The sequence below is a fragment of the Ambystoma mexicanum genome, chromosome 11, assembly GCF_040938575.1.
Source record: "Ambystoma mexicanum isolate Mex_15411 chromosome 11, UKY_AmexF1_1, whole genome shotgun sequence".
NCBI classification, from domain to species: Eukaryota; Metazoa; Chordata; class Amphibia; order Caudata; family Ambystomatidae; genus Ambystoma; species Ambystoma mexicanum.
In genome coordinates this window covers 1,449,161,259-1,449,188,836 of record NC_090934.1, presented here as the reverse complement: position 1 = coordinate 1,449,188,836, position 27,578 = coordinate 1,449,161,259, and the positions used below count along the sequence as shown (strand labels likewise).

The following is a 27,578-nucleotide window of genomic DNA, read 5'->3' as shown; positions in this document are numbered from 1 at the left end:
CCATAATTACAGTCCGTGCACCCATTCCACATACGAACCAATACAAATATCGAGGGATTTAAAAGGCACGCTTAAGGGTTTTACAAATTATTTATATGCATGGTTTTTACATCCTCTCATAACGAAAATGCCCACAGGTGTATCTGCTGGCACTGATGGATCCAGGTTTCCTCTACTGGATATTTGGAGGGAAATTTACATCGTTTTGCAGGATAGGGATTTCAGGTACCCCAAATTCCTTTCCCAGAATTTCACAGCCAGATCGATCAATAAGTATTAGACTCCTCCTAGACTGTATACATATCGAAGATAGAATGAAACCAGTATGTGAGCAAAAGTATGGTTAAACAATAGTTCCGTACATTCCATTTATTAAACATCTCTTTATTAAATTTGACACTTTTTCAATAAAAGCTAATTTTCAATATGTAAAAGGGAACAACAATAGAATTGTAAAATGTGTCGGGTATGTGGCAGATAGAACAAAATGCAGACATAGTGTGCAAGAATCCATTTTTGTCTTAGCTAAGGGGACATATCTATCAAAATTCCATTCTGGCGAGGGATAGGGTCAACTTATATATAACTATATCACGGGAGTGCTTGATCCTGGTCATGTTTTGTAAATATACTGTATACAGTTTGTCAATTTCTTTACTATATCCTAATACAACGTGTGGGGAATTGAGGGGGGGGGGCAGGAGGCGGTGATTGGCCTGTTTCTAAGCACTGACAATTTTTTGGAGTGGTTTCCAAAATCACAACATTTGATTAAGTCAGGAATAGAGCTCACACATCTTGGTTATACAGAAGACATGGTCTGCCCCACTTTACTTGTTCATAACCCCCCCCCCCCCCCACGGCTGCTCACCTTGTACAATGTGGTCAGAGAACATGTACTAATTAACACCATTTTGTGCATCAGTAATAGTCCCGACTCAATGCCAGGCAATTTATTGGCCAAAGGAGCATAATCAATACTCCAGGATTCAGGCATTTCCCTTCATCGTTCACCAGCCCGTCACTTTACACAATGGCTCAACAAAAACAATCACACGGAATTAAGATACATACAAAGATTTAGAAATTATTTTCTTGCCTTCTCTAAAAAAATATGGACCTTTAGAGCTGGACAGTAGCACATGAAAATGAATCGATTACTTAGTAGCACTATTTCTAATTACTTAAGGATGACAATGCATCCGTACTGTGCAATAATGAGCGAGTAAGAAAGACAATGCACCCATACTGTGCAATAATGCGGGAGTAAGGTTGACAATGCACCCATACTGCACAATAATGCCAGAGTAAGGGTGACAATGCACCCATACTGCACAATAATGCAGGAGTAAGGATGACAATGCACCCATACTGTGCAATCATGCAGGAGTAAGGATGACAATGAACCCATACTGTGCAATAATGTCGGAGTAAGGATGACAATGACCCATACTGTGCAATCATGCAGGAGTAAGGATGACAATGAACCCATACTGTGCAATAATGCGGGAGCGCAATAAAATATAGATAGGATTTTATATCCCCTAGGCCTGAGTTTGTTGTCGGCAGTCACTAGTCTTGGAGAGTTTGAGTGTTCGTTTGACCCATTAAAGCCATATTGGTTAAGTGTTTCACTTCTCACAAGTTCTCAATTCAATGCATTCATTCCAAATAAAACAGTCATTAAACATCACATAACATATGACATGTTCTCAAATAAATTTGCGTCTATATGATCTTTATCCGGGTCTTTATGCATAAGTCTATCTGTTTCTGTGGTTAGTAACATTTATTTGACCTATAGTATAGTGACCTGAATGTTCACTTTGACCCCCAGCAGTGGCCCAGAAAGTCACAGCCAAAATAAAACATCTTTTGACAGCCTTTCGTGGGATATGCGGAGAGGGTCACACAGCTGGCCCACCCAGAACTCCAAGTTAGGACCTATATATCCAAGCTCCAAGGGCAAAACATAGCTGTTTTGTTTCAGAAGTATTTTTTCTTACTAAGGACAGTCAAGGGGTTAAATCTTTCAACTAGATTGCTACTGATTCATTGGTATTGGTGATGCTATTTACTATGTACATTAGATATAATTTCCAACATATTATCTAACTATTATCTTTTAAACTTTTACTGCAATATATTAACAATTCACGCCTTTATTATTTCGTAATTCTGAATTGCTCTGTAGATGTTTTGGACTACAGTGCCCATGATTCCTTGCCATTGACTATGCCGAGTAGACCTAAGGGGAATTGTAGTCCAAAACATCTAGAGAGCTAAAGGATGCAGCTCCCTTCCTTAGAGTTAGGTAACGTATTCTATTTCTGCCAGTTCAGCTTGCTTGAATTGTAAGTGCGCAAGGAACTGAGATGGTAAAGATGCTGTTAGCATAATTGACCTAAAACATTTGACCTAAAACATTTGATGGAATTTATTTGACCTTTTTTTCGGTCAAATTTTATTAAATATATATATGGGGTGAGTAAGGGTATAGATTAGGTTGAGGGGAAGTGGGGTGGGGGGGTCTCCCCTGCATATATTCAATCAAATGTTTTAGGTCAAATAGACCTAAACCGGTAAAGACTATTACTCTGAGATCTCCCGGTGTGACTCCTTTGTAATGTCCTGAAAGATCTGCACACTACAGACACCCTGTAATTGCACCTAACCTATATGGTAATCATGTGTGCATTCAACTAATTGTCAGAGGTGCCCCAGATTGGCCAACAGAGTCCGTGTTTTAAGAGGAAAAATAAAGTGATTCTTTTACATTCAATCAATGACCTGTCAAAATGAGTTTCCATAGTCTTGAGAGGATAGCTCAGGGGCAGCGTTTGCCTTGGAAACAAGGCGACACGGAGCAACACAGGTTCGATCCCCGGGTCCATGATTAGAAAGCTCTCGGTATTAAGTACGTTATAAATAACCAATTACCATTCTGTTAAAAAATCCAGATTTTATAATACTCTGTGTGTCTATCTTTAATCTAAACAATCACCAACCTTCTCCCAAAGATGACCAGTGTGTCAAAACAGCAGGAGGACTGTTTACCTCCAATGTCCCAAAGACCTCATTCGGTATAGCGTCTTGCCTTTAATGAAGAAAGAGTAATTACTGGAAGTAAATACTCCTTCATTGCTTGCCATCCATTTCCTGAGCAGTAGGCAGCAATCTCAATTCTAAACCTTTTTAATTTAGTCAGGTTGTGCATTAATTGAGAATCAGTCATTTCAGTGTTTTTCGTAATTACAAGTGGGAATTTTATACCATCACTTATAACAATTTACTCTTATGGGATAGACTGTATTTATTCTATTTGAAGCCCAAACCAGGAACAGCTTCCCTAAGGATCAGAGTTCTTCGAAAGCTGTGTCCCAGACAATTTAGCAGGACCCCAAGAGAGCACCTTACTCTATGAACAGTGTCACATTCCAATAGAAACCCTTAGAACCCCTCTCCAGCCCCACAATTCACAACATCCATCTGCTGTAATTATGGCAAAGTGAAAGCTAAGGCAAAAAAAGAAAAAAGTCTAGGCTGAAGAGGGCAATACAACCGGCAGCGATCAACGGGGTATCATTTGTACATTTCCGAATTGGTTGTCATTAGTCTTCATTTTCAAATGTTTGGGAACAACCCAACTCTAGGCTGCCTTTGTACAGGAAGCATCACTCCACATGAGTAAATTATTCTTCAGGGGCTTGTGACAGCGTTGATGTGTCAGTCTTACGGACCCAGCCCGGTTCAATTGACCTCCATATCACCACGATGTTCCGAAGCAAAGCTTTTTGGTAGTGCAGAGAATCCATCTACCGTTACTGCCTTACCACACGGGCAACAGTTTAGGTAAAAAGTGGTAATGAATAAATTAGATATTTTGAGAGGCCCAAAAGATTTGCAGTTGGTATTGCCTGTTTTTTGAATCGGGGCAAAAATGGGCCTATCCCTTGAGTGAACAAGTCCCCGATTCACAAAGCAAGTCACATTGAAGAAAAGTAGTACTGGGGGTTCAGAATTGGCAGCAGGCGCTCATCCTCCCTTCAGAGGAAAGGTTCTGCTAACATGGACTCTTATTTCGGAATAGGGAGATTTGCTTGAGATAGAATTCGTCGAATTAGAATTCGTTGAATTTTATTGCACGAATTTGGCTGCAAATATATTTGCGGGGGTGGATAATTGTGATAATAAATATAGGGGTGGTCGGGGGATTGCGGGGGTCTCCCCCACATATATTTGCTGCCAAATTGAATACAAGAAAAAATAATTGGTCAGATTCCAATTCGGTTAAAACAAACTCGATCAAATCACCTAGAATGTTTATTGTTTGAGAGGTTCGCTCACAGGGGGCTGGTAGGTGAGCGGTGGACAATCAGGTCACAGTTCAAATTGAAAATAATTATTTGTACATACAACCATTCAACAGAACAAAAGGCTGGAAACCTTTTATTATTCACTCGTGACAACACCCATTTCTATTCCCTCTCATAGATAACCATTGCTCCAACGCTGTCCCCCCTAGGGCTCTAACCACTCAAGTAAATCACAATGACATCATCAAAATATTCCCCCCACAGTGAGTCACAGTCCGGCCCGAGAGAATCACAGTGCTTTATAGGGACAGAGCTCCCTTCTGAAGTCTTAAAGAGCCAGGGAATCAAATGGGTCGCTCTCGATCAAACCTGTCCAGCCTGGAACCCCATTACTTCAGGGAACAGCATGGGGATCAAGAAAATGCCCCTTTCCGAGTTCTCATTCAAGAGTTTCAATTCTCATTCTGGACCTCATTACCCGAGGAAATCACAGTAGGACCAGGCAAATGCCTCTTTCTGGAGTCTCACTACTCACCCGGCTGTCTCAACATTCAAGGGAACCAGGGGATCAAGCAAATGCCCCTTTCTGGAGTCCCACTGCTCACCCTGCTGTCTCAATATTCACGTGAACCAGGGGATCAAAAAATGCCCCTTTCTTGAGTTTCATTATTCACCCTGCTGTCTCAATATTCATGGGAACAAGGGGATCAAGCAAATGCCCCTTTATGGAGACTCACTGCTCACCCTGCTGTCTCAATATTTAAGGGAACCAGGGGATCACACAAATGCCCCTTTCTGGAGTCTCACTGCTCACCCTGCTTTCTCAATATTCATGTGAACCAGGGGAATCAAGCAAATGCCCCTTTATGGAGACTCACTGCTCACCCTGCTGTCTCAATATTTAAGGGAACCAGGGGATCAAGCAAATGCCCCTTTATGGAGACTCACTGCTCACCCTGCTGTCTCAATATTTAAGGGAACCAGGGGATCACACAAATGCCCCTTTCTGGAGTCTCACTGCTCACCCTGCTGTCTCAATATTTAAGGGAACCAGGGGATAAAGCAAATGCCCCTTTCTGGAGTCTCACTAGTCACCCGCCTGTTTCAATATTCAAGGGAACAAGGGGATCAAGCAAATGCCCCTTTCTGGAGTCTCACTCCTCACCCGGCTGTCTCAATATTCAAGGAAATCATGAGGGATATGAAGGAATTTAGGAGTCTCCCTACACCAGGGCTAATCAAGGGCTCCTAAGTGATCTGCTCCATCCCAGGGAACTCGTTAAAACACCAAGGGTAATGTGTGGGGCCTGAAGTACTGGTACCTCCAACAGGGTCTCATTAGTCAAAAGGGTGTAAGCCATATCACAGAAATGGACACCTCCCAGAAGGACACAAATCTAGGAGGGAATAGCAGATAGCAAGGAAGGCGCCCCCTATCACAGTCTCTCAACCCAATGGATTGTCAGGGCTTAATGTAAATGGTAATCTGACCGAACCTAACTACTCAACGGGTTCTCGGGGAATCATGGAAACTGGTGCTCCCAGAGTCTCAGTTACTCAATGGAATCAAAAGTGTTTCAAGAGATCAGCGTTCTGCCAGAGTCTCACTACTCATGCGTTCACGAGTCTATCAAGTGACAGGTAAGTGCTCCTCTCACTGGCGTCTATCACGTGACAGCTCAATGCTCCTCTCACCGGTACATTTTGATGCTGTTATTTTATGTAAAATGACGATGATACCCTCTAAACAGGTGCTATGATTATGATAGGTTCTCCCTCTGGCTGTGTGAATCACTTCCAAGGACGTTTCAGCAAAGCACCTAGAGGTCTTGATGTACATTTCCTGTTCTTTCTTCACTGCATAGCTTCACAGAAGTTGGTTGCTGTTTTTAAGAGGTGACCATCTTTATACCAAAAAAGGAAGTCAAGAATGACTGTCAACTCAAAAGTCAAGTCACTCCCTCACCTTTACATGTTTCTTTAAATTACTTTTGTAATTGTGCCCCACTCCCTCGTGTCCCGGGTTCCATTCTTCAAACATTCCCTCTGTGCACCCCTCCCTACTCAGATCCTATACAAAAGCTGCCCGGTGGAGTGCTATCCCAAAGGGGCCAATTCGGTGACAACGGGAAAGTTCATCCTTTTAAATGGGGAGCTATTATTGCCACGGATAAAAAGTCACTAGAGTAAGCGAGCGTCTTAGACTAGCTCACGTGACTATGACAGAGCAATATAACAAAGGAAAATATGGCTGCAGATTGAGCGCGGGAAACATGTCATATGTCTATCTGCCCAAACTTTTCCTTAGCACTTGAATTAAAGTTCAGCGAGTAGTGGTCAAAGAGAGAACACGCAATAGCCAATGAGATGAGCATAGATGTCTCCTCGAAGCTGCATTTACTCCCATAGAAGTGTCATGAGTGCCTTCTGGAAGAAAGGCCTTCTGGATATAGTAGCATTGGGAGAACCCAGAGAAGCTCCAATGAACGCCTTGGAGCCCGCTAGCTTCGAGTGCAACCTATGTACTCTTATGCTTTTCCCTTACTAGATCAAGGGTTGTAAGTTGTGGGGCTTTAGTAGCTTTAGTAGCTTTTCTAGCTTGAAGTGAACCTATGTACTCTTATGCTTTTCCCTTACTAGATCAAGGGTTGTAAATTGTGCCGCTTTAGTAGCTTTAGTAGCTTTTCTAGCTTGAAGTGCAACCTACATACTCTTATGCTTTTCCCTTACTAGATCAAGGGTTGTAAGTTGTGCGGCTTTAGTAGCTTTAGTAGCTTTTCTAGCTTGAAGTGCAACCTACGTACTCTTATGCTTTTCCCTTACTAGATCAAGGGTTGTAAGTTGTGCGGCTTTAGTAGCTTTAGTAGCTTTTCTAGCTTGAAGTGCAACCTACGTACTCTTATGCTTTTCCCTTACTAGATCAAGGGTTGTAAGTTGTGCGGCTTTAGTAGCTTTAGTAGCTTTTCTAGCTTGAAGTGAACCTATGTACTCTTATGCTTTTCCCTTACTAGATCAAGGGTTGTAAATTGTGCCGCTTTAGTAGCTTTAGTAGCTTTTCTAGCTTGAAGTGCAACCTACATACTCTTATGCTTTTCCCTTACTAGATCAAGGGTTGTAAGTTGTGCGGCTTTAGTAGCTTTAGTAGCTTTTCTAGCTTGAAGTGCAACCTACGTACTCTTATGCTTTTCCCTTACTAGATCAAGGGTTGTAAGTTGTGCGGCTTTAGTAGCTTTAGTAGCTTTTCTAGCTTGAAGTGCAACCTACGTACTCTTATGCTTTTCCCTTACTAGATCAAGGGTTGTACGTTGTGCGGCTTTAGTAGCTTTAGTAGCTTTTCTAGCTTGAAGTGCAACCTACGTACTCTTATGCTTTTCCCTTACTAGATCAAGGGTTGTACGTTGTGCGGCTTTAGTAGCTTTAGTAGCTTTTCTAGCTTGGAGTGCCACCTACGTACTCTTATGCTTTTCCACAACTAGATCAAGGGTTGTACGTTGTGCCTTTTTAGTACAGAGGCATGGATACCATGGGGAAAGGTCGGCAGTGCAGGTCTGTGGATGGTTGAGGGATACAGTTGTGGTGGCGATTCACTGAGTTTGATATAGTTCTTGTGTAACGAATGAGAGACTGAGGGTGAGTGCAGTTCACGCCCCCTTTGTACTGCAGTGGCAGGATATTGGGGCTCCTTTCCAGGTAATGCGATGTCACTGGATGCCATGGTTATCATTCAAATACATTTCCGTGGGGTCTGTTTCAGGGGAAAGGGATGCACTGGCTACTCAAAATGGATGCAGAGTGTGTCACTGGCAAGGAAAGGACATATCCCCTCCCAGGTGTTTCTGCGGACCCCAGAAATGCCTGAATAACTGCAGCATGAATCAATTTGAATATCTGTGCAGTAAAGATTAAAAGAGAGAGCATTATTAAGGAACCAGCTGAAGGCCTGCAGTACTTCACAAGGGGAATAGCCCAACCAAATGTCTTACTGAGAACTATTGAATGGCTTCCTGTCACCTGCATGAGTGCTTGGCTGCTGTCAGTGTCTCTGGTGTGTTTTTGCATCAATTCCGCATCAATCATACAAACAAATTATTCCAGTTTCCCTGGTCACATGTGATACTCCGGTTGTGCAATGGTCATACTGTCCCATCCTCTGAGGGTGTCGGCAGCTACTCAATGGGCGTTGCAGGTCATCATTGCTCTTTGAAAGCCACCAATCCTCTTCCTTGGTAACTGCCTCTTCCTTGGTAGCAGCCTCTTCCTTGGTAACCATTGACGGCATCACCAGGCGTTTAGGGTTTACATCTTGGACCTGATTGTAGTTTCTCATGTGCCACTTCCGGGTATCCTGTTGATTGGTCTCCCGGTTTTTGGCTCTTGGCTTCCTCATCAATCTCCTATTGTATATGGTTTGGCTGTAGGTGTTTTGCTTTTTCCTTTCACAGTTCTTGCTGGTTTTCCAGATGTTGTACTCTGGCTGCCATTCTTGGATTGACACTCCCTTTTCCTCTCCCTAATTCAGGCTCATCTGCCCTCCTCATTCCTAGGCATTCTCTGGATTCTGGCTGATTCCTTGGCACTGGGACTTGTACCTAAAATTGTTTGTCAGCATGTTGGCGGGTCCGATTTGTATTTACCTCATGTGATGACTGTCAGACTTCACTTAAGTGTTATTACGGAAAGATAAGGTATTCTGTGCCACCATTGTGTGTTTCTTCCATTCCCCACCTGTTTCTGCACTTATCTGCTATTAGCACCCGAAAGAGGAGTGGGGGGCCACAGCCTGCCATTCAATCAGAAGGCTCGGAACGGGGTCTTTACCCTACGGTTAAGCCCCCGCTCTGAACCTCCTTGGAACTTGAAGCCGCCATCTTCCCTGCTGGGAAGCAGGTAAGTACTCTCCCGACCCCCAATTTCAATATCTCTCAGCCTGCCCCACCCCACTTACCTTGCGCTCCCTTGTTCGACGCCGGTGCTGGGAACACCCTGTGTTCGCAGCGCATCTCTGTTGCGGCAATGGCCACCATGGAGAGGGAGAAGGGACTACATGTAGTTCCCTTCTCCCTAATCTATGGCGGCCATCTTTGTTTGTATTTTTAAAAATATAAACTTGAGAAACAGCAACCGTGCCATTTCTCAACTTTAAAAAAACAACTATTAGCATTCCCGGTAAACATGCTGGGGTGCTAATAGCAATAAACCCCTCCAGGTTTTGGGGGTGGGGATTTACTGGGGAAGGTAATGCCAGGGCTAACCTTAAAATCCCCACTTCATTTGGGCTTCAAATTGGCTCAGGCATTATCTGGCCCGGTAAGTGCCCCGCCTGTCTGGATTTATTGCTTAATTAATGTTTTTAACTACTGGATGCTTATTACACTTTCTAACCCATTCTGTGTTTTCCTTGTCTACAGCTCATGCAGCAGTGTGGTTTCTCACATCCTCGTCTCTTATCCTTGCCTTGCAGCTAGGTATGTATGTGGAGAAGCAAGCTAGAAAGCAACAGAGTGCTGCACAATAGAGGGAGTGGTGGGTCGTGGAGTTGTGGGTCGTCTTGCCAGTCTACAGTCCTCCCTTGTTGGTTAAGTGTTCCCTGAAGAGCAGGGTCCTCAGCTGTGCTTTCACCCCAGTGATTAGGATAGGGGTAAGGAGAGGGGTGATCTATTTGTCCCAACCTTGTAAAGATGTCTCACTGCCAAGGAAGATCCAAGATCCTGCTCATGGCCAACATTGTGGTGCCCGGAGCCATCCTAAAACGACCCATGAATTATAATTTATGGATGACCTTTAGAATGAGCAGAAGGAGTTCCAATGAACTCAGATCCCCCTAATTACCCCAGAAGCGTCATTTACACCAGGGAGAGTTGCCCCCCGTTAATCGTACCATTCTCTGTGATTTTTCCGATGTTCGGTTTGGCATAGAGGCCAACCGTTGTGAGTGATTATTTGTCGATGTTAGAATTTGTAACACTGCTGTGCTTCTTGTCTTAGTTTGTGGTGTGATGGAGACTGCACAGCCGTTTCGCTTTCATCTGCTTGACTCCCACTGGATGGGCTGCCTCTAAGGAGATTTTCTTGCTCGGCAGCCAGTGCCCCAGTCCAGCAAGCAAAGATTAAACAGGCTAAATCTGTGGAGCTGGCTTTCTGTTCTTGGCCAAGAACCATGAATAGCATGACAGTTTTTTCCCCTTCCCCCACCCGAACACAAATAAGATAGGACTGCTGATGACTTAGTTCAGTTGACCTGCTTTTGAACTTTTGATTTTATTAGAATAGTAGTAGCAGCTACACCCCTCTCTTTGCAAGTCTTGCTAGTGTAGGGCAGAATATGATGAGCTCTGAAAAACCACCAGGACAAAGTGATGCAGCGGAGTGCAAAAACAGTGCCCCGTCTTCTCTGTCGTCTTGTGTGTCTATGTGCACCCTGATGCCTGCGGGTTTTCGGCGCGTTACAAATAAAAATACAATACAAAACAATATGGTGTTTTGCTTGGTCCGCACGATTCAAAGGGAGGAAAGAACATATACCATTAAGTGACCTTTGTCGATACATTTGGATATATGAGTCACGGACGACTTCCATTTGGATGGGGAGTACAGGGCAAGGTGTTGGGAATGTGACAGAGGTGAATCCCTACTTGAGAGTAGGTTTGTGCTTCCTGGCAGCAGAGCCTGGCTGTCACTGCTGCACCACCACCACCACCTTGAGGAAAACCTGGGTGCCTCAGTTTATCCAAAAGCATGGCTCCTGTATTTATATTTTATTTAAATGAGGGTTACCCTACAGTGCCATTACTCGCCATCAGGTGCTTCAGCTGAGCTTATTTGGGTAGGGATAACAGGATGTTAAGCTATGCGAGGCTGTAGATTATGGAGCTGTTGAAATGTTCATGGGATCAGTTCGAGGAGGTGATGCCGGTTGCCAAAGGGACTGTTGTGTCAATGACCCTGGATGGATAAGGTTTTCATTGTGTCTGGAGCAAGGGCTTCAAGGAACAGTCTTGTGTGGTGAGTCTTTAGTCATTTGCAGAATCTTAAAGTCTTTTTTCGAGCCTTTAATGGAGGAGTGGACGGGGGAAGTGAGCTCCAGTATGTTGTGCCATGAGTGTGAGAGCTCTCTCTTCCAAATTCCACCTAATCAGGGAGGTGGCTACGCTAGGAGGTTCCTTGCTGGGGGACTTAAGGCATCTGCTCAGCTGCTAGAGGCTGTAAAGCATGGAGGTGTAAGATAGTATGCACTGTTTTCCAGGCAAAGTAAACATTCTTAAAGAATGGCCGATCTCTTCTTGGAAGCATGTGGGTACTTTCTGCCTGCAGTTTTTGTCCGGCCATGGATGAGGTGGTTTTGTGCCCTCTGTAGTTTGTAGGGAACTCAGTGTAAAGGGCTTTGCTCTAGTCCTGTTGAGGTGACTCCACTGCAAGAAACAGAGTCATTCTGTTCACACGCTCAGTAGTAGCAAGATATGACATAGATGGTAGAACACAGACTTGGTGAGGCTGTTGAATCCATCAGTGAAAACCATGTTAGTTTGAAAAATAATAAAACAAAGCAAGAGGCCCGGTCTTGGTATGTCCAATGTGAAATGTAGAATTAGGCCTCCAGAAGGTCTCCAGAAGGTCTCAAGCAAACAGCCAATGTCTCTCCAGGAAGAAGGTTGGTGTCTAGGTTCAAGTACAGATCTTGCATTTTTCTAGCAGGGGGAACTTGTTTAGATTGAACAAGGAATGCTTTGGGTATCGACCTCCAAGCTTCTTTTGGATGGGCACGTACCTGGAGTGGACATCTAGAACCAGACAATGAATCTTCATGTTCAGAATCTTCTGAACCTTTTGCGAAGGACGCTTGGGTTGTCCTCTTGCTGCTTTGAAGGGCACAGAGGTGAGTGACTTTGGGCTGAATGACGTGAAACTGCAGGAGATTACTGAGTGAGCCACTAAATCCTGCTCCATACCCCTCTACATAGACATGTCTCTCACTCACGGGCATTGCTGGATCAATCACACGACTCGCTATGAAAGGCATTTTCCGGATTGCTGGCTTTATCGATAAGCCTCATCCTGAACCCACCAATTCCAGGCAGTACATCTGGAGCAGTGGGTCTAATTTTGAAGTCCACATTTCCAGACTGATAACTGGAGCGATTCAAACGAAATCATGTTAGTCTAACACGCCTGACAGGTATTTACTCTGTACCGGTCTTATCAAGCATTTAGAGTCACCAGCACAGATAAGACAACTCCCAATATTTCCCCTCAGCCCATGATTTGGTAGGCAGGTATTTTCGAGGTGTTCTGCAAAACATTCATAGTCAGACTTGTCTGTCTTTCAGCAACTAGTGTTGCATGAGTGAAAATGACAAGTCACGTTCTACCTCTTTCTCCTAATTCAAGGGTGCGCGTGGGAGCTTCTGTTGTTATAATGTAAAGCGCTTTGGATGAAAGCGCTATATAAACATAATAAATAAAAATACAAATACAACTATCAATGAATTATGCAGCCGACACATGCAGTCTGTTTTGTTGTTTTTTAGCTTGTTCAATGACGGTCAATGTGAGCATTTGTAATGTGTTTATTTTTATCTCAGGCTCTTGAAAGGTGAAATTTTCTCTAACAATTCCAGGCAAACAATGTCAGGCCTATAACACCAAGCTTTCATTTGAGTAGAGAGGGGTCTAAAGAGAGGGTGGAAAAGAATGGGCGAGGAAGGAAGAGGAGGCAGAGGACATTTGGAAGGAAAGACGTAGGATTTTGGAGCGGAAGACGGGATTGTATTGGATTGTTCACGAGTGAGCTAAAGCAACAACCTCTCCCCCTTCAAGCTCGACTCCTCACATAGAGCGTGCTAATGTGTCTAAGGGCACAGCTCCACCGACTGTAAGTTAGGCTCTTGATCAAGAACTCTCACACTATTTCTAAGGAACCTTTTTGAACCCTGCTCTTGCCATAGTCTACAGTCTTTCATGTCAATTCCCTGATCTTAATAGATCCACCCTATTTCTGTCTCAACCTTAGTCTTTTCTGCATGCTCACAGCTATCCAAGTTCTGTTTGTACTACAGTGATCCTGCCCTGCATTGTCTACCGTGCAGAGCTCCATGGACACTATTCATTTTGAGACAGGTGAAGAAGGGCACAGGATCCTGTGCAGACCTAACCCATCATCAATACATAGCAGCCAACCATGTCAAGAAGCCCCAGTCTTTCCTCTGACCCAAATTCCACCCTCTTCAAGGACTATTATCTTGGTTGAAATACACCACACAAAAAGAAATCATTAATTATTTTCTTTTATCTGATTATTTGTTCCTCCCTTCCTCTAACCCCACAAGACCTTTGAGAAACACAAAAAGGACCCCTATTAACCATTTTGAGGGTAGCATGAGAAGTCAGCAAAATGGGGGTACATAACAAGAAGAATCTGCTTGAAGGTTAAGTGCTAATGCTATCTTAAACACAAAGTGCACTGTGGCAGCATAAGTCAGTGACTCGACCGAAGGCAACTGAGGTGAGCGATATGCAGTTCCATGGCATAGCCAGCCTTAGGGGATGCTCCTCCTGTGCATAGCCTTCAGGCTTTTCTTCATCTCTCTTTGGGATGGGGCATCAGGCTCCGTGCTCTGCCCTAAGTCTTTCATTTCTTGCAAAACCTGGGAGGCCTGCCGCAGCTGCTCCACAGCCTCGCTCAGTAGCATTTCAGCATTGGGCTTGGGCCCATTCCCTTCCGAGTTCTCGCCCATTTTCCCCTGCAGGACTTGCTGGAGAAGCAGCTCGGTTTTCTCCCTTCCAGAGGACAGTCGGATTTCCATCTCTTCTAGGCGGTCATTTTTCAACGGGCCTCCTATGCTGAGGTCTGTGCTGTCATTGGACAGGAGGTCACCAACTGAGGAGCACCTTGATTTTGAAATGGGGAGACCTTTTGCCCCAGGAGATGGTGCCATTCCATGTTTTATGTCTATGGCCTTTCGATTTGGCCTTTTATCCAATTCCCCCATCTCCTTTTGCGTCTGCAGGAGTTTTTCACCATCGGCTTCTTTGTCCTCCTCAGTGAAAGGTGAATCTTGGATCTCTGTGTTCTCCACTGCCGAGAAGCTGACCTGAGCTCCCAGTTGTGATCGCCCTAAATCCTCAGCATCATGATCTATGACCTCCAGACTGCTACGGCTAGTGCACAGGCCTTCATTGTTACTTTTCATGTTTCCGGTCAGGATCTTGGGTGGTGGGATTGGAGGCTTGCTGGCCTCTTTTTCAACAGCTTTCACAAGGTTCTCCTTGCTGGATGCCAGGGTCTCAGGAACGTCTGAACCTTTGTATTCAGGAGACGGTTCGTCCCATTTCACTTTCATTTTGTCAGACAGGACCTTGGGAGGAGGCATTGGCGGCTTGGCTACATGCTTGGTAGGATCCTTGGTGAGGTCTTCCTGAGTATTGCTGAGCTGTACTTCAGCAGTGAGCTCAAGGCTGCCCTCAGAGGCAGTCCGTTCTTTGAGGACTTTGGGTGGAGGAGACAGAGCCTCCGATGGTGTGCTGTTATCAGCAGATGTCTCATCTTCGGCTTCCTCTACAGAAGGTGGAAGGCTTGGTTTTGATGGTGGCATGGGAGGCTTGTAATTCTCCTTGGGTGTTGGGGATGTTTCCTTCTCGCCTGTGTCAGGGATGATGCTCTGCGGGCCATTGTCCACCATATCCAGATCGAGTCTCATTATTCCATCCGAGGCGCCATCAGCGACCTGAAAATAGAACACAGAGACATGTCATTGGCTCTTGTGTACTTTATGTTTTAACTTTGTGTTCAAGCCTACATACAAGCCCACCCCCCGCCCGCCCCCACCTTTCCCTTGTTACATGCTGGTCTAGCCCACTACTTATTCATACCAGTGTACAATTGTGCAAGTGAGCAAGCGGGATACACAGCCACTTGACAAAGAACACAGAGTGTAGCCATAAGCAATTGACACTTGAATCTAGATATTAAAACACCATCGTGATCATGGTCACTAAAAACTCAGCCATTCCCCAAAAGAGAGCACTTTTACGTTCCCACAGAGTAGGTGTTTTCTGAATCAAAGCTTTGCTTGTGTTCACAACTTTCTTTAACGTAAAATGTACAGGCATAATGCTAAACGTCTTCCATTTGTAATTAAGTAACACTTTAAACCAAAACAGGATTGCAACCTAGTTTTGAGGGATTACCCAGTACCTAGTCACTGTGAAATGAAACAACATTAGCAGGACATCGTCACACATAATTTTAAGTATGTTATTGCTTATAATGCAAACCTAGCACAAGAGCAGCAGCGCGTTTTACAACACGATTGTGCCAGATTTGGGCTTGGCATTTCACACAATAACACAGTACTACTGGTGGCAGGAGAGAGGGATTTTATCCGTCCGGCAGGTATTGTTGAAAAAGCCATGTTTTTAGTATTTTTTGCGGAACTGGAAGATGGTGGGGGCATTGTGGGGCTCTACCAAGACTGCTCTCCAGATGGTCTGGCGTGGCAGGATAAGGGCTGCTTGCAAGTCTTCTCTTACGCATTCTGAGTTCCACAGTGCAGTAAAAAGAGGCAATGCAGTGGAGGCAATGCCGTTGGTGCCAATTTACTGCTACTTTTTGGCACTGTTAAATTAAAAGTTAAGCTTTAAAGCAGAGGAGATACCACCAGCTATTTCACCCACTTTACCAACACACCAGAGGAATTACTAAGGGCATAATTACCACCGCAGTAATTATTCAGAATCTACATTCAAGTTCTAGGGACTGCAGCATGGGGACTAATTGCACGATTACCGCTCTCATAATCTGTCAACAAATCTGCCCGATCGTTTGGTGGTAACGTCATATGAGTTTGGGTTCATTCTGTAGGAATTACTGCCAAACTTGTAATGGGGCCAATCGTGTGGACAATAGAGAGGGACAAAATAAAGAGTGAAAATGACTGCCTAATTTACCAAAGGTTTTGCCTCATTCATGGCAGTAACGGTTTGAAGAAACAAAGGAATGAAGGGATAGCTGCTAGCGAAGGACTACAAGGGGATTTGATCCATTTAATTCAACCTGTACTGTTAATTTTAAAGAAGCAAAAAAATGGGTACATCGAAATTGCTGATCTTTTGCAATTATTGCCTCTATACTTAGAAATCTACCGTCATTTTGGGAAGATGTATTAAAATGCCAAGGGGCAAATGTTCTGAATTGGGTTTACCATATTATGAATATAGTTAGTTCACTCAATGTAGACTTCTTATGGTCCCTCGCAGAATCTATGAACAACAGGACACGCTACCAACTAAAATAACATGTCTCAGATTGCAAACCAAATCTGAATATAGTCAATTGCTTGAACACCAAAAAGGGAAGAGAAAATTGCAAGTATAAATATTATCCAAGTAATATGGGCAACATCTTGTATGATCCGTTTGGTCAACAATATATGGAGCTCAGTCAATAGTTGTTACCAACGGTGCTTTCGAGATATGGAAAGAAATGGAAAAGAAATTGGTGATGAGATAATTTGTGACAGACAATTTTTATGAATTTTGATGAATGTAGAAAGAATTTTAATGATAGCTATGTTATGGAAAATGTATTTATGTTGATATCATGTGAACGTTTATACATATGTAATTTATTTTGTTACGTAGTAGTTCTGAATTTTCTGTTTTATATGTGCTTAAGGTTTCGTAAATTAAACTAAAATGCAAAATACAAAAAAGAATATTATGATAATAGTTAGTTTGCTCAATTTAGACTTGTTATGGTCCCTCGCCGAATCTATTAACAGCAAGACACGCTACCAACTAAAACAACACATCTCAGATTACAAAACGAATATGAATATAGTAAATTGCTTTAACACCAAAAAGGGAAGAGAAAATTGCAAGAATAAATATCATCCAAGTAATATGGGCAACATCTTGTATGATCCGTTTTGGTCAACAATATATGGAGCTCAGTCAATAGTTGTTACCAACGTTGCTTTCAATATATGGAAAGAAATGGAAAAGAAATTGGTGATGAGATAATTTGTGACAGGCAATTTTTATGAATTTTGATGAATGTAGAAACAATTTTAATCATAGCTATGTTATGGAAAGCGGTATTTATGTTGATATTATGTGAACGTTTATACATATGTAATTTATTGTGTCACGTAGTAGTTCTGAATTTTCTGTTTTATATGTGCTTAAAGTTTCGTAAATGAAACTAAAATGCACAATACAAAAAATAATATTATGAATATAGTTAGTTCGCTCAATTTAGATTTCTTATGGTCCCTCGCCGAATCTATTAACAGCAAGACACGCTACCAACTAAAATAACACATCTCAGATTACAAAGCTAATCTGAATATAGTAAATTGGTTGAACACCAAAAAGGGAAGAGAAATTTGCAAGTATAAATCTCATCCAGGGCTCGAAGACTATTTTGAGCGAATGAAACCGTCCCATTCTTTAAGATTGTGTTTGAAACCCTGACTGGGCATTTTACCTTTATCTTCCTTCTCATGCACTTGCAACCACTCTGACAATGATTTCTACCTATTCTGTAATGAATATGAAGGAAACATTAGCTGATTTCTTAATCTTGTTCCCCTTTTAGCGAAGATAAGAAATCAAAATTTGAAAGTTTGTCTTTGAAATTACAAGATAAGAACTGTAATTGATGCCTCGTCTTTTTGTAAAAGAACAGATTGTAAAGACACAGTCTATGCAAACGGAGGATAAAACAGGGGCAACTTGCTGGTTTCGGAAGCAAGACCATGCAGAGCAACAGAGGTTTGGATCCTGGATCTGCGCTTAGAAAACAAACTCAGGTGTGGTATTAGGAGTGTTATAAAAAAAACAATTAAATATATAAATATGCTGTCTCATTTTTTATCAATTCATATGTATTTTCACGAGCAACAATAGATGATTTTTTTTGGTAATTTTATGATGAATCCTTGGTATTTTGCTGTTGTTATAGATTTTCATGCAATTCTCTCCATTTTGAGCTGCGTACGTTCTTCTTCCATGAACGGAATTCTTGAATACCTTTGTATTTATTATTGTAATATGATATGGGCTACTTTTATCGAGTAGAATAGGAATAAAGCACACACCTACTGTGACACTCTAATTGCAAAACGGATTCGATGAATATCAAACAGGACATGGAATGGTTGAACTGGAAGCTGAGCCCCAACAATACTGTGGACAAACCCAGGACTTTAAACCACAGGATTCTTCAAAGGATAGCAAGCACTCTGCTGTGATGTTCAGTGATCCTTTAAGTCCTTTTGCTCTTTTCAATAGTTTTAACTCACGCATCCTAGCGACATAACAAATAGTCAACATTAAACGTATTCAAAAACCTATATAATCATTGAAAATCACATGAAGGCATAATGTCTTCTATGTTCAACTACTTGATCAGAATGGCTGCATAGGCCTTTATCCAAGGTGCGTTGCATGTGTACTGACCTCCTTCAGGTGTAGTCGAGTTGGTGGGCGCCTGCGTCCTTGACCCATCTTCGCCCTATCTCGAGTCACATGGTCCAGAGAGCAGCTGGCATCCACTTTCACCTTTCCCCAAAAAAGGAATGGAATAAGTTATTCATTTCCCATAGAAGCATGGAGTGGAGCACACATTCATTCAATTGGTTCCTGTGTCCTCCCAGATAATGAGTGTCCTAGATGCAAACCAGAGGCGTTGCTGGGTGGGGGTGGGCTAATGGGGCTATAGCCACCGGGTCTTTTGGTTGTAGCCCCGGATAGAAACTCAGATGCTACAACCAAAATGCTAGCTAGCCACCAGTGCCGACATTCTCATAGCCCCCGAATTTATACAGACCTATCAACACCCTGCAAACCTTACTCTACTCCTGGTCTCTGGTTGGGAGACAGGGAACTCTGGGATCTGGAAGGAAGTGAGAAGCAGGTTAGCAACTCCACCTACTTCAATGGGATTGGCCACGAGCAGACTGTCAATAACCAACTACAGTGGAGTGTGGGAGGAGTTACAGGTGGCTGCTTTTACTTTGATCTTAGATGGGGGATGTTATTCACTGCTGTTTGGTGGCCAAGGTAAAAAGGCAGGGGACTGCTGTCTGCCGAACTGTAGCAGTTCCCCGTTGGCGGGGGGGGGGGGGGTAGGGGTCTTGCTGGTGGCTGCCCCTCCAGGGACTACTCATGATTAAATCCAACAATGTTAAATTAAGGTTAGGCAAACACGCTGCCGATAGTAGGACCATACCTGGCCCTAAACAGGCTACTGGTGCGATGTCTACTTTACCAAGACCTAAACATCCAATTTAATATTTGAGTTCAAATGTTTGATGTTTCAATTTTCTCAGGCCATCCTCGTACAAATAATACAAATTTATCTTTTCAGCATGTATTTTATATGTGGCTGAAATGTACTCTCCAGTATCTCACCACAACCATACAATGCAGTTTATCTTCGTAATCACTGTTCACAAAAACATATTCTAGTGGTACAGATAAGATTTTGAAATGAGAGTATGTTACTCCCTACTTTTTAAAGTTGGGAGTTAAATTGATTTTTAGAGGAGTAAAAGTGTAAGTTTCCCTCCCAATGGGAGTATTTAATAATGTTTTAACTGTAAACCCGAATTTTTTTGTTCAAAATATTTATTTGCTTTTCGCTATCCAAGCATGCCCCTCTAGTTAGATTAGGCAGTAATAATAGCGTTTCCTACTGTGGCACTGCATTCAGTGCTGCTCACAGCATGTTACTGAAGCTGTGTGGACTAGAACATGCAAGCTCCTGTGTGCCTGTCCCCATTTTTTGCTGGGAGTACTTTTAGTCCCTATTTTTATTTTTTGGGAGTATTTGCAAAATTTTAGGGTGTAAAAGTATCCGATACACCCCTTATCTGTAGGGGGTATGTATGTATCAGGCATGTTTTCAAGGCTTCCAATATGAATAAAGTTACACATTCAAATCAAAGTTCCACAAATAGAAAAAAGACAAAACAAGAGAAATTCTAAATATTTGAGTCATCAAAAATGTGACTTTCCCGGGTAGGGCATAACAATTTATAATGCCTTCCAAATCAATAAAATGATATCCTTAATGCAGTCTTATATATTACACAAGCTACAAATTTACCGTAATTCAATGGGGGGCACTTTGACCCTCAAGTTATTTGCACAGAGGGTAACGCCTCCTCCTGCACAATTGTGCAAACGTCCTCTCCTGCAAGTTTCCTCATTTCGAAAAGAGAGGGATGAGATTGCCTTTACTCTTCGCTTTCCCAACGCCACATACAATGTATGCTTTGCAGGCGGCATTCACAATGGCTTCCTATGGAATCCGCCTGACTTACCCCATGATAATTTCAGGTGGATTTTATCACAATTCACTGAAAATCCATGCTGGCGTGAATGCTCCTGCATTTATATGGTGGAGCGGGAAATGGAGGCGGACACGTTTAGACCACCCTGCTCCCCAACAGCGGCAAACAAATTTAGCAAAATTAATCAAATTGGAAAGGGTGGCGGTAGACACACTTATCACCTTTTCTCCAATTCGCTTCAGCTAGAACATGACGCACAATGTACTCCTTGCAAATCAGCCACATATTGTATTCCAGTTCAAGAACCCGCTAATTTGTATTCATCAAAGCCTAACTTTTTACTCACTGGGGCCATGATCATCATAATGTCTTTTCAATCTCACAAGATTGTGACAAAAATACAACATCCATCTAACAGGTCAACGCCTTCCAAGAGCCGGCAGTATGAGCTTCCACATGCCTACTTCATTCGGCGTATAACAGAGTTTAAGTGTTGTTTCTGACTGGTCCTTCTTATAGTGAGACCTTGAGGGTGTCACCGAACAGGGTCACTTTATTATCTCACTGAGGTTGCCCAACCACTATTCTGTTCTTACGCCCACAGCTCTTTTTGGATAAGAACGAAAGACCTCCTAAAACTAAGTGACTGTTGGTTCTGAAGATCAATATATTGATTGCAAAACTTGGAGGGATTGAAGAATTATTATGAAACGAACTCCTGAAATGACATGTCTCGCATCAGCAGATATGCAAAGAATTGCGTATCCAGAAGGATAGAATGACGTTGGAACTGAGCAAACCTCCATATTGAGTGAATGTGTATAATATGTCGTAGTTCAGGCACATCACCACTATAAACACATCACTCCTTCGACCCAGATATTAGCATTAGAACAATCTCATATTTCAGGGATATTTGGATATCCCCAGTGAGTAGGGAGTACCGACGGCTCCGAGCATTGAAGCTGTTTTGTCACATCTTAGAAATCTTGGAAGGACCATAGAGGCTTTAATTTGACTTTCTTAAAAAGTTACCAAATTTAAGCATAAAGCCTTCCTGATTGGTTCTCTTGAGCGAGTGCAAAATCAATGCAGGTAGACAATTCTGCAACTGTATTAGTCATTTGTATATGCATTGTCGCCGTAGCGGCCCTCAAGCTGAACCGGAAGCCTTGTGCAGGCAGAGCCCCCTAAAGTAAAGAGAAGCTGAAGACCCTTCAGAGATTATCTGACTTACTTTCACCATACATAGTCTGCCAATTTTGGAGTTTAGAGGTTGGAGCATCCGATGAGTGACGTATACTGCTAAGCTCGAAAACCGACAGGGAAACCTGTGCAGCATAGTAATTAATATGCTATTGCAGCTGCCGATAAGTAGTGCATGGTGATTATTCAATTTTTTAAGTGCTTGCTTGTAATTAGAGTTGTGGCTTGAATTTGATTGTATCGATCGTGGTTGGATGGGTTCAATCCAGGATGTTCAGTTTACTTTGAGACACACAATGAGTTATTGCTGGTGGTATCATATTGAGAGATAGCCGTTTTGATGATATTTGATTTAGAGACGGACTGTAGACGGCACTTTTGTGCAGTCTCCGGACTCTGCTACATTGTTTTCCCTGGAATGTTGGTTGAAGGAGACCAATGTCATGTGTTTGGGTGGCTGGCTTTCTATTTCTTCTAATGAAGAGTTGCAAGTACAGAGCAAACAACACCAAAGGGAATGGTCCACAAAGCCTTGTAATCCTACAGATTCGACACTATTGTGAAGCTTTACGTTTCCTACAAACTTCTGTCGTGAGGGCTGTATCTGAATCCACGTGATTTCCCACGATGGAAATCACTGCATACAAAAAGTCTGCATGGGAAATGTGCGCACTACAAAATTGTTCGTACACTTCCCATGCGGACATCCATTAAAAAAAACACCACATCCACACAAACCGACACCCCCACCCACACCCCCAACACCCCCCCACTAAAACACCCAACACACCCCTACTTACCTTTCTTTCCGACGTGCTGCGTCCCTGCGACGCTGGTTCCCTTTCACTTTTGTGACCATTAACTGGGCCGCAGGGTCCTTTTCTTTTCTTATTTTTTTTTTTTACTTTTGGTCGATGAGCTGCTGTATAGTATGGTGAGCGGGGTGTTGAGGGGGACACCCCCGCAGCCCCTGCAGCCTTTTTACTTTTTGTTTTGTTGGGCAGCTGCAAGGGTGTCCCCCGCAAACCCCGCTCACTGTATGGTGAGCGGGGTGTTGCGGGGTACACCCCCATGACCCCCACAGTCTTGTTTTTTTTATCTACCTAAAATGCATAGCACCAAAGGTTCGAACTTTTGGTGTTCGGACCTTTGGTGGTATGTATTTTCGGACTTTTTGAAGGGTTGGAACTTTCGGTGCAAACCAACCTATCCGAGAGATCCAACGCCCCCCTCCCCCAATTCTGGTGAGACAGACCTTATTAGCATAAACGAGATGATGTTCGATGAGTTTCTTTTCTGATCATTTAACTTACTTGTACATCCGCTATCCAGTTTCTATTAAAATCTAGGACTTTGAAAGTATTGCCAGAGACTTGGTAGCCATCCCTAAAATGTGATATCTATGTAAGGACTACTGAGACCTTGTACTTGCATATTTCATTTCCAATCCGTCTGCATGCATAGTAGGTCGCGCGCGCTTTGATACGAAAGCCCTCTAATGCTTCGGTGACCCCAGAGTTTCTAAACAGGTGAGCATGGATTTTTCCAGTGCAGTGAGTTAGAAGGGGTTCTGTAGGCAGATTTTCCAGAAGTGGGGCTTTGCAGTCTGATATGGATCAAGCACAAACACACTGTACAAAACTGCAATCCTGTTACATGAGAAAGATACAAAATGCACACAGGGGCGGAGCCAGCCTCAAAGTATTTGGTTGGTGGAGGGCTGGATGACGGTTTTGAAAGCTGTTTGTGAGTGGGGCCTTCAACACATTGGCCCTCATTACCGGCGGGATACCGGCAAACTGCACTTACTGTCTCTGACGCCCGGTATCCCGATATTAGCGAGAAATTATGGGCGGCGCAGTGCCTGTAATTTCCCAATTCCATGCAGTCATGAAGTGAGCCGGTCCAGTAAAAATGCTGGAGCTGGTATTCTGCCATTTTTACCGGTCCGGCCCACTTGTAATGTTCCCCAATGTTGTTGACCCTCCTGTTCTCTGAGTCCATGAGGCTGAGTAGCTTTTATGACTTGCTTTGGGCCATTAGATGCATCTTTCATCCCAATTCAGAGGATATTTAGCTTCATAAAGCGATGCTAATGATTGGAGGCATGGGCTATCTTAACGCTGAGCCAAGCACTCACGGCTTTGGCTTTATCGTACAGGGTGTATTGCTAACGCCTGTGCAAGCTTTTGTCAACCGCCACTGTATGCTTCCTGCTTCTGCAACATTAATAAAAGTTACATTGTAAATACTCAGGGGAGAAATGCGCCTCAATGCCCTCGGGCTGCTTGCGCGCTATACAAATGAAATAAATAAATAAATACATTCTTCGGGCCCTTGCTGCAGCGCTCCTTTCTGATCGGTGCCCGGGGCATGGAGAGTGCCGCCTTCTGTCTGGAACTCCCTAAATGTGGGAGGGATTAAGCCTTCATGGGCCAATTTCCTTGGATAATATAGTGCAAGCCGTGAACTCAATAGCCGCCAGGCCCTCAGGAGGATTTAGGGTGTGGATGTAATGTGTGAGGAAAACAGTGGGCTAAGAGCAATGGACTCTCACTTTTATTGTAGCAATGCAAGTCCCTTGATTCTGGACCTCGAGTGCACTGTTCCACAAGACCCCATACCTGAAAAAGGTTTTCTCCCAAACCTGCCCATCCAAGCGGAGGAACAGTACCCACTAGAGCGTGTCTCTTTCTTAGTGAGTTATTTAACACACACTTATGGTCATGACTATTGCAAAGTACCATACCGAAGGGACTTGGCCTTCATGCATGGCACCATATACACCAGCAGAGGAAGGGGACAACCCAACACAGAGAATGGGAACTGACCTCCCAGCATGGCCCACAGCTCGCCAATGGGCCATCCCGCAGACTTGGAAGCAATGTCTGGATGAAGACTCACCAACGTCTAAGGACTTCTGGACCACCTTGATACATTCCTAAGGAAAGTGTACATTCCCGCTCGACACCCAAACTCTTGTAAGATTTTGTGGACTCACACATGAGTCAGGATGTCTTGGCAGCCATTTGGTAACTCCACAGTATAGTCTTGGTGGCCATTTTGTAACTCCACAGTATAAACTCAGGAATTGTTTTCTTAGCATACACAGCCTCTCTATAGAGGCCATGAATCACTCACTTGAATCCACAAACCAGTGCATTGGTGCATTGCGAAGCCACACCCAGTGTAGACAGTATTCAGTGCGTGCGAACCACCCACAAGGATCCACAAACCTGTGCCTTTGGGGTCTGCGAACCTGCACAGGTTTATCAACAGGATTTCGGGTTTGGACTCATTTGTACAAAGATCACTGTGAAGGAACACTGTTAGATCATGGGTACAAAATGATACGGGTCTGCTGTGACTGTAACACCAACACACAGAGCCAAGGCACCTTGACACTGGTCTTCTCTACAAGTTCTGAGGTGTTGCCTCATCTACTGATTTGCCGAGGTTGAGTGGGAGGGGAAGCCAGGCCAAATATTATCAATTACCACTCCCACTTTTACCAAAACACTCAACTGGAAGTGTACACAGAGGACAAGGAGATCAGATAACCCATGTACCCCCATTCCTCCAGTACCCCCTGGGGCTCTCTCAGAAACCAAGTCACCGGTGGTTTTGCAGTGCTTAGGTCAGGGTTGTCCAGCTCCAGGCCTTGAGGGCCAGAAATCTGACGGGTTTTCAGGAAATCCCTCATTCATATTCATGGATAAACATGTGCATACATTTATGCAAATGTACCTCATGAATATTAATGAGGGATATTCTGAAAAGCTGTCAAGATTCCCGCCCTCCATGCCTGCAGTCGGACAACCCTGGCCTAGGTGGTGACAGGGCTAGAGGCCTCGGAGGAGTCTATGGTGCTGCACTCATATAGCACTCTGCCACTGAGGTCATCGTCCCTGGCATGAACGGGTCTGGAGCTTACCTGATGTTGTCTCCAGCCCTGTCTTGGTGTGGAAAGCAATAACCAAATACAAACACAAACAGGTGAATTAGCTGCAGAAATCCACACACTCTCACCTCGTCAAAAATCTTATTTTTGCCCTTGTTGATGCCTTCGCTGAAAAACTTGATCCAGGCCTGCTTTTCTTCAAGGTTCTTTGCTTGAAATTTGATGTCTTGAACCTGCAGTGAAAATAGTGACAATTAGACAAACCTGATCTTCGGGGGTGGGGGGGCAAACTGAGAGGGTGGGGTGGTAATGGGGTGCAGCTTCTGCCGGGGACGGTAATGCAGTTCATAAAATTGGTTATCAATCCCCCTTTCCTTGTTTCACCCCATTATTGCGACAGGTGAAAGCAATGCCGACCAGCAGCATTGATTGGTTGCAGAAAGTATTACTGAAGTGGACCTCATCACGAGTTGGGCTGGAGCCCTTAAATGCGGCGGTAACGCTATTTCCGCCGCATTTAAGGGTTGTCCCAATCATGAATCGGGTGGAAAGTTTGAGTTCGTCCTCAAGCTTTATGCTGGATGTAAAAATCTCAACTTTCCACCCGTTTTTGGCACTATGAGCACAGCACTAATTGCACAGGTGCTAATAGCGTCTAAAAACCCTATTGGGTCCAATGGATTTACCGCCATACTGCTGCTAGTGATCCAGAGCTAATAGCGCCAGACCGAGTAGCAGTAACGCTATTTGCGTTGACAGTATCCCGGCAGTTTTACCACCGGGATACTGCCACAGCCCTTGATAAGCGTTGATTATTTCGATCGGGTAATAATATTAATGTTAGTAAATATGTGCTATGTAAAGTGCTTTAGATAAAAGCGCTATATTAATATCAAATGATGTTTTAAACATATATAAATATCAAATGATATACTATTATTACTTTTCTGTAGTCAATTTGCTGCGCAGTTCCATATTAACTTGTGCAAAATAATCCCATATGTTTTGAAAATACTATATCATGTTTGTTTCGAACTGTGACTTGGGAGGATAGCTCAGGGGAAACGTGCTCGCCTTGGAAGCAAGACGCAACGGAGCACCACAGGTTCGATCCTCCGGGTCCGTGCTTGGAAGCCTCTGGGTATTAAGCGCGTTATAAATATCATATCATAAACAGCGCCCCCTCTCTTCTAAAGAGAGAACCACATTTCAGGGGTACATTTCTGTTGAACGATGTCCCCCCCTGTTTTCCCAATGCAACATTGTTGCTTTGTACCTCTTTTATCATTATGTAACGAGTAACTTTGTATCCTAATGCAACTAGCACCGAGATACTTGAGGGTTTTGTGCGCTGTAAAAAATTCAAAAATAAATAAATAAGTACAGCAACATCTTGTGCCCAAAAAGGATCAGGGCACACGTCCCAACCATACAGGTGCAGAGAGGACACATGTGTTGCTGGGACAAACCATGTGAATCTGACCACATTCAGAGCAGGAGCACAGATATCTGTTTGCGCCGCACATGCTATATTTGGAAACCATGGCAACTTGGACCACACCAGAGACTTAAAATCGGTAGCACTTCCTCAAAGGGACAGTATCAATGTATTTAATATTAACTGGATTGTTGGGACAACCTCCCAGGTATGCTAGAGGGCCACTAGGAGTTTGTGGACTCTCGGAAGGCCCAACACTTTCCACAGGAAAAACAGAGGACTCAGTCAACTGCAAGTTGTTGTCTTTAGTTGTAGCCTGGGGCTCCTCGTCCACTCGGGGGTAAATTTTTACAGCACCTGGTCGGTAGGGCTGGCTGAGGGGGTGCCTCTTGACATACTTGTCAACCATTGGTCCGTTGGGG

General features: G+C 43.6%; 1 protein-coding gene and 1 long non-coding RNA gene across 2 annotated transcripts in view; one reads left to right on the top strand and one right to left on the bottom strand.

Moving 5' to 3' along the window:
- The window catches only part of LOC138504530 (uncharacterized), a 420,972-nt gene extending 402,854 nt beyond the window's left edge, over positions 1–18,118 (top strand). The window contains exon 3 of the long non-coding RNA XR_011279860.1: positions 18,001–18,118. This is a non-coding gene — a long non-coding RNA (uncharacterized lncRNA). The remainder of the gene's footprint in view (positions 1–18,000) is intronic.
- The window catches only part of PLEKHO2 (pleckstrin homology domain containing O2), a 209,438-nt gene continuing 182,228 nt past the window's right edge, over positions 369–27,578 (bottom strand). Inside the window, exons 4-6 of the mRNA XM_069625081.1 lie at positions 25,847–25,951; positions 18,774–18,875; positions 369–15,037 (exon numbers count right to left, since the gene is read on the bottom strand). Of these exons, the coding sequence (XP_069481182.1) occupies positions 13,850–15,037; positions 18,774–18,875; positions 25,847–25,951 (1,395 nt within the window). The 3' untranslated portion in view covers positions 369–13,849. The remainder of the gene's footprint in view (positions 15,038–18,773; positions 18,876–25,846; positions 25,952–27,578) is intronic.